Here is a 15019-nt window from a genome sequence, read left to right as displayed (position 1 = left end):
GGGCGGGGCGGCAGAATCAGGAAATTCCCAGGAAATTCCTTTCCATTCCGGCACTTCCCGCCCCCCTTCCTTGGGTGCCGACCTCTCCGGACCCTGGGAAAGAGAAAATGGAATGCTTTTCGGGTTTCCAAGCGTCTGTCCTCCAGCTTCTGGCACTCTGGGGTTTGGAGCGCGCGCGGGAGCGCAGGACGCCGGCGCGCCGGAGTTCGGGGCCTTCGTGTCGGCGGGGAGCGTGTCCAATCCCCCGGCGGCTCCTGGGGCTCCCGAGCGCGCGCCCGCTCGGTCCCCGAGCTCGGGGAGGCGTCCCGCAGCTTCGGTCCCGTTCAGCTTAAGCTGGTGTCACATGAGCCGCGGGGGAGTGGGAACCCGGGGAGTGGGCGGGGGCGTGCGCGCCCGGAGGGGGCCGCCCAGTCCACCTATATGCGCCGCGGCCCGGCTGACGGATGCCAGGAATTCCCAATGAGAGGCGATGGGGGGAAGTTTGGGCAACTCGGCCTGGCCAATGGAGAACCTCGGGAGGGCTCTGCCCCTTCCCCTCGCCCCCGCCCGCCTCTGCTCCCGCAGCTCCAGTGTGTCCGCCTCGCTCAGTGTGCGTGGAGATTAGGTCTGAGCGGCCGCCTGAGGCAGGCAGTCAGCGAGCTCGACCCGCCGCCGCCGCCGCCGCCCCTAGCAGCCGCCTTCGCGAGCAGCGCCGCGGCGGAACCGGGCGCAGGGGAACTAGCCCGGCCCCGCCAGCCCAGCCCAGCTCAGCCCATCCCCGACTCCCTCCCCACGCCGGGGCAGCAAGCCGCAGCAGCCGCCACCGGGAGAGAAGGTGGAGGAAGAAATCCAGCCCCTAGCACGCGCTCACCATCATGGACCATTATGATTCCCAGCAAACCAATGACTACATGCAGCCCGAAGAGGACTGGGATCGAGACCTGCTCCTGGACCCGGCCTGGGAGAAGCAGCAGAGAAAGGTCAGCAACCGCCCCAGCCCACCGCAGCCCCCGGCCCCGGGCCACTCCGCCCGCGGGGCTCTGGGCTCCCGGCTGCGAACCGGTTCCAGGCGCGCACGAGCGGGGGCGGGGGATGCGCGGCCGCAGCGAGGAGGGGTGTTGGGTTACAGGCGCGGGGCGGAAGGGGGAGCGCCCCGGTCCCAGAGCCCGCGAACGCCGAGGCCAAGCGCGGGGAGGTGGGGCCGCCGGCGGGCAGGTCGCCTTGGGGCGGGCTATCCAGGCCACCCGGCTATACAATCGCACCAGCCCCGGGAGGGCAAGGCGCGGGGGCGGTGCTCGGGAGGCTGGGGCTGAGTCCCCGGCTCGGTGGCTGTTAGCTCCGGATCGATTTTCCCTTCCCTTCCCCGCCCCTTGACCGCCTTTCCGTATGGCGTGCGGTGGCAGCGCGCTTCCTGGGTCGCCTTGGTACCTGGCGGGGACATGCTGCACGGGTCCTCCCAGCCTCTGCCCGCAGGCCGAGGGGGAAGCGGGCGCCGGCGAGATTGGCAGCCTCCTCTGGGTCTGCCTGGAGGTGGACCTGCCAGAGTGGGGTTGGGGCCGAGAGGACCCGGGCGCAAACGCTAGCTCCCCAGCGGGCCCTGGGGGGGGGCGGGGTCAGGACGGCAAACCGTTTTATTGCTTAACTCAGTGGTTGGTAGCTGCGAACCGAGATGGGCTTGCGTCTGCGTCCTGCCTCTCTGACCCCCGCTGATTCCCGGGAGATCGCGAATTTGGGCAACTTGATCTGAGGCGAGGGGCTTTAGGGCAAGGCATTGTCTCCGGGGATATTTGGGGTCAGTCACTGGGGCTCCATGCTTAGCCAACGAGGCGCGTCCCAGGCGCCGCGTGCGAGGGCGCGCTCCGCCACCGGCGCTGGGCTCGGAGCTGGCGATGGGACCCGGGCACAGTGGCCGGTGGCAGGAAGAGTTCACAACCCACTCTTGTTGGGGGGGGGAGGGCGCCCCAACCCTGCCCCAACCCTGCCCCTGCTTCCTGCCTGCGCGGTGAGCTCTTGCCCCAGGCGGCCACGTACCCTGAACAACCCCCTCCCCCTCCCCCGCTCCCATCCGGTCCCTCCTTACCCCCCAACCCCCCACCTCCACCCCTCTGCTGATCTGGGAATGGGGGGGGGACAGGATGGCCGTCCCTCTGGATAGTGCGGTTAGGGCTGGGCTTGAGGGAGAAAGCTCATGTCCAAAAATGGTAACATTCATTCCCTTTTTTAAACTTAAAAGGGGGGGGAGTTTAGGGAGCCGACTGAAGTTTTTTTTCAGCCAAAGGCATCCTGTATTAGCTCACTCAGGAATCCTAAGCCCTGAAACGGCGCCCTTTTACTCACTTCATCAGACAAGAAGAGGTAATTTAAAACACGCGCACAAAGGGCTTCCCAAAGCCGGGCGACCTGAGCTCCAGGGTCTTGGCTTCTCCTGGACCCAGCCCTCTGGCCGCATCCGAGGGTTCCCGGGCTTCAGCTGACTTCTTTGCCATGTGGCAGTTGCTTAAACACCCCTCCCCCTCTTCCTGTCGGCCCCTCTGGGAGAGCTGGGGGAGAGGTGAGTCCTCCTTCACCCGATTTATCTCCTGGGTCAGTTGGGCTGTTGGTGGAATTGAGAAGGGAGTGATTTGGAGATTCCTATGTGGGAAAGGGTGGGGCTCTTTTTTTCCCCCCAAGGTGCAGCTTTCTTGAGAATAGATTTTAAATTGGACGTGAGGGGTGGAATTAGGGATTAGGGTGTGGTGGATATCTTGGGATCTTCCATGGGCAGTAGAAGAGGAAAAATTCCTGTTTGCCTAGCACCTACTGTGTGCCTGGTGGGGCAGGAGTGACAGGACTGCCCAAGAATTAGGAATTAGGTCCTTTTAAGGACTGTGGGACTAAGCACGGGGCACTGGACCTGCACACAGTACTCATTATTATCAAATGAATGAGTGAATATATTAAAAGCAGTTGGGGAGAAAAATTATATAGTCTCTTTCTCTCCACACACACACCCCCGCACTCACACTCAAAAACTCTGACCTGGGTGGTAGTGGGTGTGCACCAGGCTTTTGGGCAGCCAGGTGGGAACAGAGTCACCTGGGAAAGTTGGTTATCTAGGGACAAACTCAACAGTTCCAAGAGCTGGCATTGGCTGATGTGTGCCGGGCACTCTTCTAATCATATATATTGTTTCAGTTGTTACTCCCAACAGCTCTGTGAGCTGGGCACACGTGAGGATGAAGAAATAAGGGGCAGAGGGGGAAGTAACCAGCCCAGCGTCCTGACGGGTGCACGGTGGGGCTGCGATGCAGCCGTGTTCCGGGCAGGCAGCTTCCCCTCACTTGTTCCTTGTTGGTGAGAGAGGCCGGAAAGCTGGGTCTGGCGTCCAACCCTGCAAAGATCTCAGACTAAGAGGAGCCAACACCTGCTTTGGTGGGGTTGATGGAGAGGGGTACACGGCACAAGCTCTGGGCCTGATTGGGAAAATCTGGTCCAAGGTTTGTTTTTTTTCCTGCCATTAATTCTGTTACCTCTCAGTTTCTGCACATTTTCCCTAGTTCTCAGAGGGCTGGTGGGGATATAAAGTGGTACAACAAGTGGAGGATCAGACTTAAAGTAAGTTGGTTCTTTGGACACCCTCCCTGCTGACCATGGGAGGTGAGGGTTGAGTGGGACCAGAGTTAACGAGTGGACAGAGGCCGACCATTCCAGATGCAGGCCGGAGAGTGAGTCTGGGGGTGAGGGCGGGGAGGAGGAAGACACAGTGCCGTGGGATACAAAGGCCACTGGGTGGGAGGCTGAAGACCCTGTTTTTAGCCCTGGTACAATCAGTGCTATGTGTGAGACTTCGGGCAAGTCATTTCACTTCTCTGAGCTGTTACTAGAAACTTCAGCACATACTTTTGGAGCACCTACTCTGGGCCAGGCCCAGTTCCAGGTGCGGAGGCTAGAGCAGTGAACTAGACAGGTGAGGTCCCTGTCCTTGTGGCCCTTCCATTCTGTTTCCTCCTCTGGCTGTGTGCCTGCCCTGCCCTGCCCACCCCTCGGGGCTCTTAACAGGCATCAGATTAAATGACTTCTTGGGCAAACGGTAAGGCTGATGCAGATGCAGGTAGAAGTTCGTGCAGGCAGCAGGCATGACTCAAGAACCTGCCTCAGGTTGGCCACGGCTTGTCCCTTCAAAGAATGTTTCAGTGCAGAGTTCATCATGCTGGACTCCCTGCCTCCAGACACAAAATGCAGTGGATTGGGGAAGTTTACTGGCTTTCACAGTCCTTCTGATCTTGGAGGCTGAGCACCAAAGTCACCTCTTCTAGGGGCCCCAGGTCTGAATGCCCATTTTGGGGGGATGACCATAGTCCCCACTTTATTCCCTCATGTGGATCTAACCCACGTCCTCGTGTGCACACGCTCACGCATGCCCGGGGTCAGGTGGGCTGGAGAGAGCATAGATTTTGAGTAGCATCCTGGCTTTACACTTTTAGGCTTGTGGCCCTGGGCAAGTTACTTAACCTCTCTCAGCCTCCAATTTCTTATTTATAAAAAGGAGCTAATACCCCCCTGCTGGGCTGACAGCAGAGAATATGTAAAATGGCAGCTTCTGCTGTTCAATTTTTTAAAAAAATTAATTAATTTACTTTTATTTTTGGCTGCGTTGGGTTTGTTGCTGCGTGCGGGCTTTCTCTAGTTGCGGCGAGCTGGGACTACTCTTTGTTGCGGTGCGCGGGCTTCTCATTGCAGTGGCTTCTCTTGTTGCGGAGCACGGGCTCTAGGCGCGTGGGCTTCAGTAGTTGTGGCTCGCGGGCTCTAGGTGCAAAGGCTTCAGTAGTTGTGGCTCATGGGCTTAGCTGGTCCATGGCATGTGGGATCTTCCCAGATCAGGGATCAAACCCGCGTCCCCTGCATTGGCAGGCGGATTCTTAACCACTGCGTCACCAGGGAAGTCCCCCTGCTGTTCAATTTTATTCTCACTCTTCCCTCTTAAATCCTGGAGGCTCTGGTTTAATGTGTATTCCCACAGGTGCCAGCCCCTGTTGTTTTTTTTTTTTAACATGTAGGACCTTAATTAATATTTGTTGAGCTGGGCTTCCCTGGTGGCGCAGTGGCTGAGAATCTGCCTGCCAATGCAGGGGACACGGGTTCGAGCCCTGGTCTGGGAAGATCCCACATGCCACGGAGCAACTGGGCCCGTGAGCCACAACTACTGAGCCTGCGCGTCTGGAGCCTGTGCCCCGCAACGGGAGGGGCCGCGATAGTGAAAAGGCCCGCGCACCGCGATGAAGAGCGGCCCCCGCACCGCAATGAAGAGTGGCCCCCACTTGCCGCAACTAGAGAAAGCCCTCACACGAAAACTAAGAGACCCAACACAGTCATAAATAAATAAATAAATAAATAAATAAAATAAAGTATTAAAAAAAAAAAAAAAAAAAAAAAATATTTGTTGAGCTGATGGAAGTTCAAACAGAGGTGGCCCTGGCAGGTGAAAGAAGGTGGTTGTAAATAGGCCCAGATGCTGATTCTGTACCCACGTCAAGCCAGGTTGTCAGGGGATATGGCAGGAAGAGAGGCCACTTTGTTTACACTTGCTTCTGGGCTGTGAGACCATCATCACAGGAGCTACCAAGGCCACCGACCAAGATGGAGGACTGCAAAGAGGGGAGGGCCTGCTGTGGGTGGGTTTACCTGGGGAGGAGTGGGACGTCTGTTTACCCTGAAGGCAGGAGGTTAGGACTTCTAAAGCCAGAGTGATGCCTGGTGGAGATAAAGCCTAAGAGAGGAGAGAATTGGCCATCGTCTCCATCCTCATACCCCCACTGTTCTTCACTCCTTCCTGCTTCACTCCGTGCCAGTGTCCATGGGAGCAGGGACCTAGCCTGTCCTGTGCTCTGCCTGGCAGAGAGTCAGGCCTGTTGTACATGGTCCAGAAATGATGTGAATAATTGGATAAATGGCATCATGCATGGCTCCCAACTCCAGGCCAGTGGGGTGGAGGTTGGGATGAAATGCTTTACATTCCAGATAAAACACCCCATCCTGGGGCTGGACCCCGGCTCCAACCTCTGCAGGTGGACATGCTCTGGGCACACTGGGTTCAAGTCTTGGCCCCTCCACTGACTAGTGGTGTGATCCTGGGTGAATCACTTACCTGCTCTGTGCCTCTTGATGCCAAGAGGGAAATGGGGATAATAATTGTTCCCACTTGAAATAGCTGCGTAGAGGTTTAAACCAAATAATGTATGTAGGGAATTTAGCATAGCACCTAGCATATAGTGAATGCTCAATAAATGTTAACTATTTTGAGGAACCAGATTTGCTATTGCCTTTACCCATGATGCTCTGAGATAAGATGTAGTATATAAACCCATTTCAGAAGGAGACACTGACTAGAAGTGTGTGGGAGTTGTGTTGTCCTTGACCTTTGACCCCGAAGTCAGCTCTGGCTCATTCAGTGTCACCTGACCTCTCCAGTTGCCCAGTACCTTTACCTATAGAATGGTATAGAATCCCTTGCCTACCCTTTCCCTACTTCCCTGGGTATCCAGGACGAAGAGATGAATGCTGAAGTGCTTAAAAACTTTGTCAGCTGGTTGTAATACAGGTAAAATGACCTCAGAGAATGAATTTCCTCTAAAAGAGACAATTCTAGAATGTCTTCAGCCCCCTCTGATAATTAGCTGAGGCCATTCTTTGGGTCCGGCCCACACCCGCAGCTGCTTACCCCGCCCTGCTTTGCTCCAGGACCGGTTACAGCTGCTTCCTCTCTGAAACCTGTCCCACATGGGTGCGCTGAGCACAGGTGCCCCACTGGTTGGTGAAGTGATTGACAGAGCCTGAAAGAGAGAGAGAGAAGAGATGGACGAGGCCTGGAGCATCAGGGCTGTGGGTGCAGGCTGCCACCTTCCCTGCCCTGAACAGGTAGATGTGAGAGTGCCCGGAGCACAGGACGAACCAGACTTTCCAGTTCTGAGGAATGATGAGACGTTGAGGGCCCGCTGGTCACTCGAGATGGGCTTGTAGGATCCAGCCTTTTCAAAGGGAAAAGGAGGAAACTCATTTCCTGAAGTCTGACTTCTTGAGGAAGGCTGCCAAGGCTGTGCTCAGTGGGACGGGGCTGGGAGAGGCCCTCACCGCTGGGACCTTCCTTGTGGGACGGTTCTGTGTGAGGAGGTCAAACCAAGTGGGCATCCTGTCGTTTGGGATTTGTGGTTGGGATTTGGGCCTCCTTTTTCCAGCTTCTCGAGGAAGGCCTGGGGCTGGGCGCCTGGCCAGTGGCCACAAACCACAAACCTGGCTGGAGGACTTGTCACATGAGACCTGGTGCCTCCTGCCCTGCCAGGGTAGGGCGGCCTGAGACAGGACCCAGCCACAGACCTGCTACTGTGTGTCTCTAGGGAAGAGCCGTGTCTCTGCCTCTTACCTTTTAGTCCCTTCACAGTGTAAGAACCTGGACCATTTCTCCTTGTGGATGGAGTCAATCAGTGAGCGCTGATCGAACCCCTGTTAGGTATCAGACGCTCCACCCATGTGGGGTTGTGGAAATGACAGTTTAGGTGCAGAGGGAACCAGAAAGACAGAAAATCCCACCAGGCCACGCCAGTCGCGGCCGGGGGTGTGGCATTGGCCACCGTAGAGCAGGAACCACCGCTGCTGCCTGGGGTGACAGGGAAGGCCTTGCTGGGAAGCCTCCCCTTCCCCTGGCAGTTAGGGGTGTGTGTGTGTGTGTGTGTGTGTGTGTGTGTGTGTGTGTGTGTGTGTGTGTGTGTGTGTGTGTGTGTGTGTGTGTGTGTGTGTGTGTGTGTGTGTACAGAAGGGTAGGACAGTGGGGGAGAGGGAGACGACTGAAAGGAGCCCCAGGCAGCAGTGAGTAGTCCTGTGGGACCTCCTGCAGGCCGGGAACACCCTGCCGTGGTTTTCCCTCATTGTTCTCCTCCCCCCATTCTCTCTGCCCCTCCCAGAGCTGACCTGTCGCCTTCCTGAGAGGCCAGGCTGTTTGTACGGCTCACGGGTTGGGCTCTGGAACCCCACACCTCTGTGCAGGTGTGGTGTTAGTTGGGACCAACGCCACCCGAGCTGCCCCCATGTGCGACCCGCCCAAGGTTCTCCTGGGACCTGGTGTGCGTGCGGCCCAGGGCTGTGGTGTCAGGGAGCCTTCCCAGGGCCCTGTTTTTATCCCCCCGGAGTGTGGTCAGTGGACCCACATCGCTGCAGGAAGGGCCCCAGGAGCTGGGCTGAGTTACTCACCTGGGGTGCTGGAAGCCCAGTCCAGTCTGTAGCTCCCCAGAGGAGTCTCGGCTAAGAGGCGGCAGGCAGAGGAACCCCCCTAGCCTGGTTCCTTAGTCCTGGTCAGACGGGGTCACCCTGCTGGGACTCGGGATTCAGCCCCGGGTGCTGTCTCCATCGGCCAAGGCAGTGTCCTGCTAAGTTCTGATTGCCCAAACGTGGCCGACGCCAGGCACCTGGGGAGTGGCGGGGGCAGGAGACCCTCAGAGCCACCCTGGGAGGCCACCTTCCTCTTAACACACGGCCAAGATTGCTCGCTGGTTCTCAGGCCGAGCATCAGGTCCGAGAATCCTCGCGTCTCAGCGGGTAGAGGGTGATGGCGTGGAGAGGGCTGGTCAGGCACTCCACTGCTTATCTTTCCTGTTCTTCCTTCACCCCCCATCACGTCTGTGCAGGGCAGTGAGTCCCAGGTAGTGATACTTTGGCCTCAAAGCCACGCGGGCAACACTCACGACCCCCACCTACCCCTGCCTCGTGCCCTGTTCAGCCGCCCCAAATGGTGCAAGGCCTTCGTCCAGCTCCAGCCCCTCCCAGACAAATGAGCAGAAAGTGGCCGTCCCGGCAGCCCAAGAGCAGAGCCAGGAACAGGACTGGATTTTTTTTTTTTTTTTAAGTTGAAGAAATTCTTTTTCTCATAGTGATCACAGTGGCTCATCCTTTCGGAGCATGTGCTAAGTATCCGGCCCTGTGCTAAGGACTCTACGTGCGTTAACACATCTAATCCTGCGAGGGGGATACTGTTACCCTGTTTTACAGATGACAGAACTGGCTTGGAGCAGCCGCATGACTTTTCCAAGATCATACAGCCAGCGAGAGGTGGAGCAGGGGTCCGTAGCCGGGCAGTGTGGTTCCCGAGTTTGCCTCCTCAAACCGTGCTCTCCTGCTTATAAAGCAAATGCTTGCGAATCTAGGAACAATTTAACCAAAGCCTAACATATACAAAATGAAACCCAGTGATGAAAACGTTCTGGAATTAGATAGCAGTGCTGGTTGCACAGCCTTGTGAATATACTAAAAACCGCTGAACTGTAGGCCTTAAATGGGTGACTTTGATGGTATAAGAATTATATCTCAATTTTTAAAAACCCTCAGAAAATGCTAATATAAGAAGAGAATGACAGTTGTCTGTCATCCCACCTCCTAGAGGTGAGCTCTCTCCATCCTTACCCCTCTTCCTCTCACTTGGGAGCCCACCTTTTCTGTCTTGCTCACTGTTTATTCTAAGGTCAGGGATCCAGGTTCATGGTGAGTGAGTGGGAGAAGAGAAGAGGAAAATAATCAAGAAGGATGGCTTTCATAAAACATCATGTGGCCTTTTTCTTGGAAACTGCTTAAGAATAGATCACAGATAAGAACAGGCAGACAGAAGGCTGGGCTTGGGGGAGGACAGGTGGCTGTCCTCATTTCTCCAAGGCCAAGTCCCATGGGACCTGCCTTGTTGGCCTGGGCTTGCTTCTCACCTTCTGCCATCCCCAGGGTCAACAGGGTGGGTCCAAGTGAGGCAGCTTTCCCCAGGGCCTGAGGCATGAAGAGGGGAGGGCAGGGCCAGGGTCCTACCCCAGGAGGCAGCTGCCCATTCTCAGAGGTTGCCTAGCAATAATGGGAACAGGTGACTTAGCCCACTACAGAGGCGGGAGGCGAATAAAAGGCAGCTGAGGATAGAAATTGGGAGTAGTTGCAGAGGATGCTGTTACCCTGGAAACTGCCTGCTTGGTCCTTGGCTAGAGCGGGCTACTTCTGGGCTGGGATCCACTCTTCATTGAGAGGTTGTGGGGTCCTCTCTAGGCCTGTCACCCACAGTGTCAGGGGGAGGGGGACGTAGAGAAACCCCTCTTGCACATGGCCTCTGTGGTGGATGTGTTCTCTGCGGTCTCATTTAACATTCACAACAGCCTTGTAAGGCATGTGGGATGATCACACTTGATAGATGAAGATCCTGAGTTTAGAGATATAAAATAACAGGCTCACACCGGAAGGCTCACAGTGAGAAGGGGCTGGGAATGAAGGTGCTGGTACCCTTGGTGCTTAAAACAAACCTTTTATTTCAGTTTAAAGCATTTCACATGCCCAGGATCTGGGAGGTAATGTAAACACTATCCACCTTCAGGGAAGGGAAGAGAAGATGAGAGAAGGAAGCCTGGAAAGGAGAGTTGTCTGTTTTATATCCAACAACCAGCCAGTAGTATTTATTAAGAAAGTCTTGGTTCCCCAAATAAGTAAAAAGACTGATAGTTCACATGGATTGAAGGTTGCATGGTTTGGATTATCTCAATCTGTCAAAAACCCCTTTGAGAAAGGTACTTTTATTTCCCTTGTTACTACAGATAGGGAGATTGAGGCTCAGAGAGGTTAAGTAACTTGCCCAAGATTGACCAGGTAATAAGCCAGGTTATGAATGAACCCAGGCAGATTGACCTTGGAACGCCACCCTTAACCATAAGTACAGATGCATCCTTTGTTATTTTAGAGGTTACGTTTTAATTGATACATGGTTTATATAAATGAAATAAGGAACAAGTCAAGATGAAATATAACCAAGTACTCATCATATGGTTCATGATTTTTAACATTTACGCTTTCACATATGGTTTTTTTCTCCATTCATCATGATGAATAGACTTGTGAGGCCTTATCCCCATTTTATAGACAGAGCAAGTGAGGCTCAGAAAGGGGGAGTGATTTTACCTCTCGCAACCTGAATGGGGTAGAGTTGGTTCTGAATCCAGGTCTTTGACTAGAGGGTCTGTGAGGCTGAAGGGGTGGGTGTGGGCCTTTCCGAAGTTCCTTTTCTCGGTTGGAAAGGTAGTGGAGGATTCTAGTTGTATTTCTCCCCACTTTTCAGTAGGAGTAACTGTCAGGAATAGACTCAGGTCCCCGGTGGCCGCTCCTGGAGCTGACCCCAGCTTTGGGGGATGGGCTTCCCCGCTATGAAATTCAGCCACGTCCCCTCCTTCTCTGCTGCTTGGGTTCCTTCAGCTTCACCTGCTCCTGCCGGCGCCTTTGTTTGGTCGCCAGGGGAACCTAGCACCCTTTGAACCAGGTAGCTGAGGCTCAGTGTTTATTTTGATTTTAGAAGCCTGTGCGTGTGAAACACAAAGGTGGAGGTTCTGGTTTGAGCTTTGAGGCTGTTAAGAAAGCTGATGAGGGAAAGTCTGGGGGCTTAGGCTGGGGTAAGCAGTTTTGGCTTTCAGCGCCACGGGCCAGGCCAGAGGACAGCACTGAGGGGAGGACAGTGCCCTTCCTGCCCCCTCTTCCCTCTGAACCTTGCAGCTAAGGGTCTAAAGCAAAGGCCCTGAATGGTTCAGCTGAGGGCAGAAAAGTGATGGGGGTGGGGAAGGGAAGGGAGTCTCCTGTCTACCTTGTGTTTACTGTTCCGTGGTGGTTGGTACTGTGGAGCGTGGTCTCAGGCCTGTGATTTGAGGCCAGGTCATACAGGGGAGCGTTTTTTATGGGCCTGAAATTTTATTTTTTAAAAGCCATCGGCAAAGCTGATTATAACCAACGGGAGTAGAACAGCAGAACAGAGCGGTGCTTGGCTCTGTTTTCAAATCATCTGTAGGGGAAATGACACGAGGGGAGGGAGTGGTGAGGTGGGTGGCCCCCTTCAGGCAGGTCTCCTAATGGAACTTGGCTTTCCATCTTGGAAGAGGGGTGGCAGGTCCTGCATGTGGGTGGGAAGGGACTTGTTACTGTCAGACTCTTTCTCCTCATGTCCCATGTGGAAATGTGCACATGTCACAGCCTGTGGTTTGAGGATGGAGAGAGAAGTGGGGCTTTTAATTCTTCTAAGTCCCAAGACCAGGAAATGGGATCACTACCTCCCCCCGTGGGAGGGTCTGGTGGGGACAGGGCCAGTGGCTTTGATGTCCCGTGTCTGTTTTGACCTCTAGTTCTGTTGAGTGAGTGAGCGAGGATGTGTATGTCAGTGTGAATGCAGGCACACGTGTGTGTGTGTGTGTGTGTGTGTGTGTGTGTGTTCACGTATGTGTGTGTCTGGCTCTGAGAAGCCCCGCTGTTATTTTTGGCCACTGCCTTGACTTTGGCAGGGGAGTGGCCCCCTTTCAAACACCACAGACATCCTCCAGATAATATATAATGGCACTTTCCAGTAGAGTTCCCGATACTTCGGAAAGGCCTTTCTTTCCAGGAACCCAAAGTGCTTTTCCAGACTTGGCCCCGGGAGCTGGGAGATGGAGGAGGTGGCTTAGGAATCCTGCTTTCCCGGAGCAGGGGAAGTGGGGGCCAGACCCCTGGTTTCCTGCCCTTCATCCTGGATGCTGTGCTGGCCGGGGCTGTTTGGAGGTATCTTTGCATGCATGAAGTCCTGAGGACGCCCCAAACTCTAGCCCCAAAGAAAGCCACCTATGTATATTTATTTTTTTTTGGTAAGTTATGCAGTGGTAAATTGAGTTTCATTGTATATAATCAGCTTTTTAAAAATTAAGGAATTCCACATTGGGGTTTCACTTCTCTGGGCCTGTCTGGAACCCCCTCAATGGGCTGCTTGGTGCAGGCAGTGAGGCCACATTGGGACCCAGGGGTGCCCGGCTAGGGGACCTGCCCCCAGTCCCTTTCCATGGAAGCTGCTGGTTCAGGACAAGGCCAGCTTAGGCCCACCTTGTGGCCCAGGGAGTATGTCTGGAATTATGTACAGCGGACCACCTACCCCCTCCCCCAAGCATGAGGCAAGCTGGTGCTGTGCTATGGGCCAGGCGCGTTTCTGAGTGTTTCACAGATATTAATTCATTTAATCCTCACAACACCTGTGTGAGATGATTTGGCTGGGGGTAAGGAAATTTAGAAAGGACTGCAAAGGCTCAGGTGGTTACAGCCATTATTTCCACATTTTCTGCTCTGAGGCCAGTTCACAAAGACGATGAACATTCCAGATTTGAGGTCACGGTGTTTTTCTCCCCAGTCCCATTCCTGTCCCTCAGTGAAACTGACTGCTATCCAGTTTGGTGTTTTCATTCCTAAACATCTGTTTGTACAGTTCTTGCCTGTGTAGTTGTCTGTGTGACAGATGGTGTCACACACAACGTGTCGCCATGCACACCTCCCTTTCTGCTCTCACTTGTCCCGCAGCCCACGTGGCAGGAGCTCCGACCCCTCTTGCATGGATGAGACGGCTGACGTCTGGAGGGGCTGGAGGACTTGGGGGATTTGCCCGGGTCACACAGCCGCTTACAGGTGGCAGGTGGGACCAGAAGCTGGACTTCTTGCCTCTGCGGGTGGCTCTTTGTGTTCACCTGCAGCTCCCTGCCCCATCGGAGTTCAAAGACTCACTGGTATTTGGTGAGGGAGGGCAGGAGCAGTCAGTCTGTTTCTTATTTTCTTTCCTCCCACGTGTGCTTTTGACACCTGGTTCTCGTCCCCTGGGGCACTTGTACCCTTCTCTGCTGCCCTCTTTCTGGGGCTCGAGAGTCAGGTTCTTAGGGACTCACACCACATTGCCATTTTTTTCTCCTCCCAGGAGAGAGCCCTTCTGCTTTTATTGTTCCTCGATGAAGCAAATATGCAACGACAGAAAACTACTGTGAATTTGGGAATGCTTCTAGATGAATGTGTGTTGTATGTCTCACAGTGGCTTCTTGCAACATTTGGAAGTTAGTTGTTCTCTGCACATAGAGTTTTGGAAGAGGCGGGAGGTGGGAAGCCATGGCTGAGCCCGTCTTGCCTGGATCCCAGGGGCAGCCAGTGGGATTCCAGTTATGTCTCTCTGTCCCCGCTTGGTTTCCGGGCTCCGGCCCTTTCTTCCTAATCCCATGGCTCTCAGCCACTCAGCCCTTGCCTTGCTCACTTGGCACCTAGGTAGAGGATGGGCTGGAGAGAGCTGGAAAGGACAGCTGTGCTGGCAGCCCTCACCGCACTTGCTTAGGGCACTGTTGTGAAACTCTTGGCTCTGAGGACATTTGGAGGGTTCTCAGGGGATGTCACTCATCTGTGACTGACTTGGGACTCCTTGGACCAGTGAAGGTGGGTTTGTGGGGTCTCCTGGGGCCTCCTAGTAAGGGGTCCATTACTTGGGGCTCCTGAAGGCTGTGCCACTGGGATCCAGACACTCATGCCACCTCATCCCAGAGCCTTGAAGCCTAGAAGGATAGGGGTGGTTTGTGGAGTAGATCAATGGTTCTCAAACTTGAAAATGTGCATCAGAATCACCTGGAGGGCTTGTTAAAACACAGGTCACAGGGCCCCATCCTCAGTGTTGGTCATTCAGTGGGTCTGGGGTGGGGCCTGAGGATTTGCTTTTTTTTAATAAATTTATTTGTTTATTTATTTATTTTTGGCTGTGTTGGGTCTTCGTTTCTGTGCGAGGGCTTTCTCTAGTTGCGGCAAGCGGGGGCCACTCTTCATCGCGGTGCGCGGGCCTCTCACTATTGCGGCCTCTCTTGTTGCGGAGCACAGGCTCCAGACGTGCAGGCTCAGTAGTTGTGGCTCACGGGCCTAGTTGCTCCGCGGCATGTGGGATCTTCCCAGACCAGGGCTCGAACCCGTGTCCCCTGCATTGGCAGGCAGACTCTCAACCACTGCGCCACCAGGGAAGCCCGAGAATTTGCATTTTTAACAAGTGAGGTGACACTCTAAAGTTACTTGCAGAGGGGGTAGATGTAGGCAGGGGTGAAGAATTGGGGCTATTTTTGCAATCTACTGTAGAGGTCTTGACTCTACAGTAGACTGTGACTTTGCTGATAATGTCTACCTAGCGCCTCCTCTCCCTTCCCCCAAAAGAAAAACCATGTTCTTTCTGTCTTTGGGAGGCCCAGGCTTGGGGAGGGAG

The 15019-nt window shown here is 54.7% G+C and overlaps 1 protein-coding gene across 3 annotated transcripts in view; it reads left to right on the top strand.

Moving 5' to 3' along the window:
* Window positions 1-587: 587 nt before the first annotated feature.
* ACTN1 (actinin alpha 1) overlaps window positions 588-15019 on the top strand; it is a 95768-nt gene continuing 81336 nt past the window's right edge. For 2 of the 3 annotated variants that reach the window (XM_007184349.3, XM_007184347.3), the window contains exon 1: window positions 588-959. In XM_007184349.3, coding sequence (XP_007184411.1) covers window positions 855-959 — 105 coding nt within the window. In that variant the 5' untranslated portion in view covers window positions 588-854. The remainder of the gene's footprint in view (window positions 960-15019) is intronic. The other variant, XM_007184348.3, reaches the window with a different exon arrangement.

The sequence above is a fragment of the Balaenoptera acutorostrata genome, chromosome 3 (genome assembly GCF_949987535.1).
Source record: "Balaenoptera acutorostrata chromosome 3, mBalAcu1.1, whole genome shotgun sequence".
In the NCBI taxonomy this organism is placed as follows: domain Eukaryota; kingdom Metazoa; phylum Chordata; class Mammalia; order Artiodactyla; family Balaenopteridae; genus Balaenoptera; species Balaenoptera acutorostrata.
Note: the sequence above shows the minus strand (reverse complement) of the source record. Positions and strands in the feature narration are given on the sequence as shown.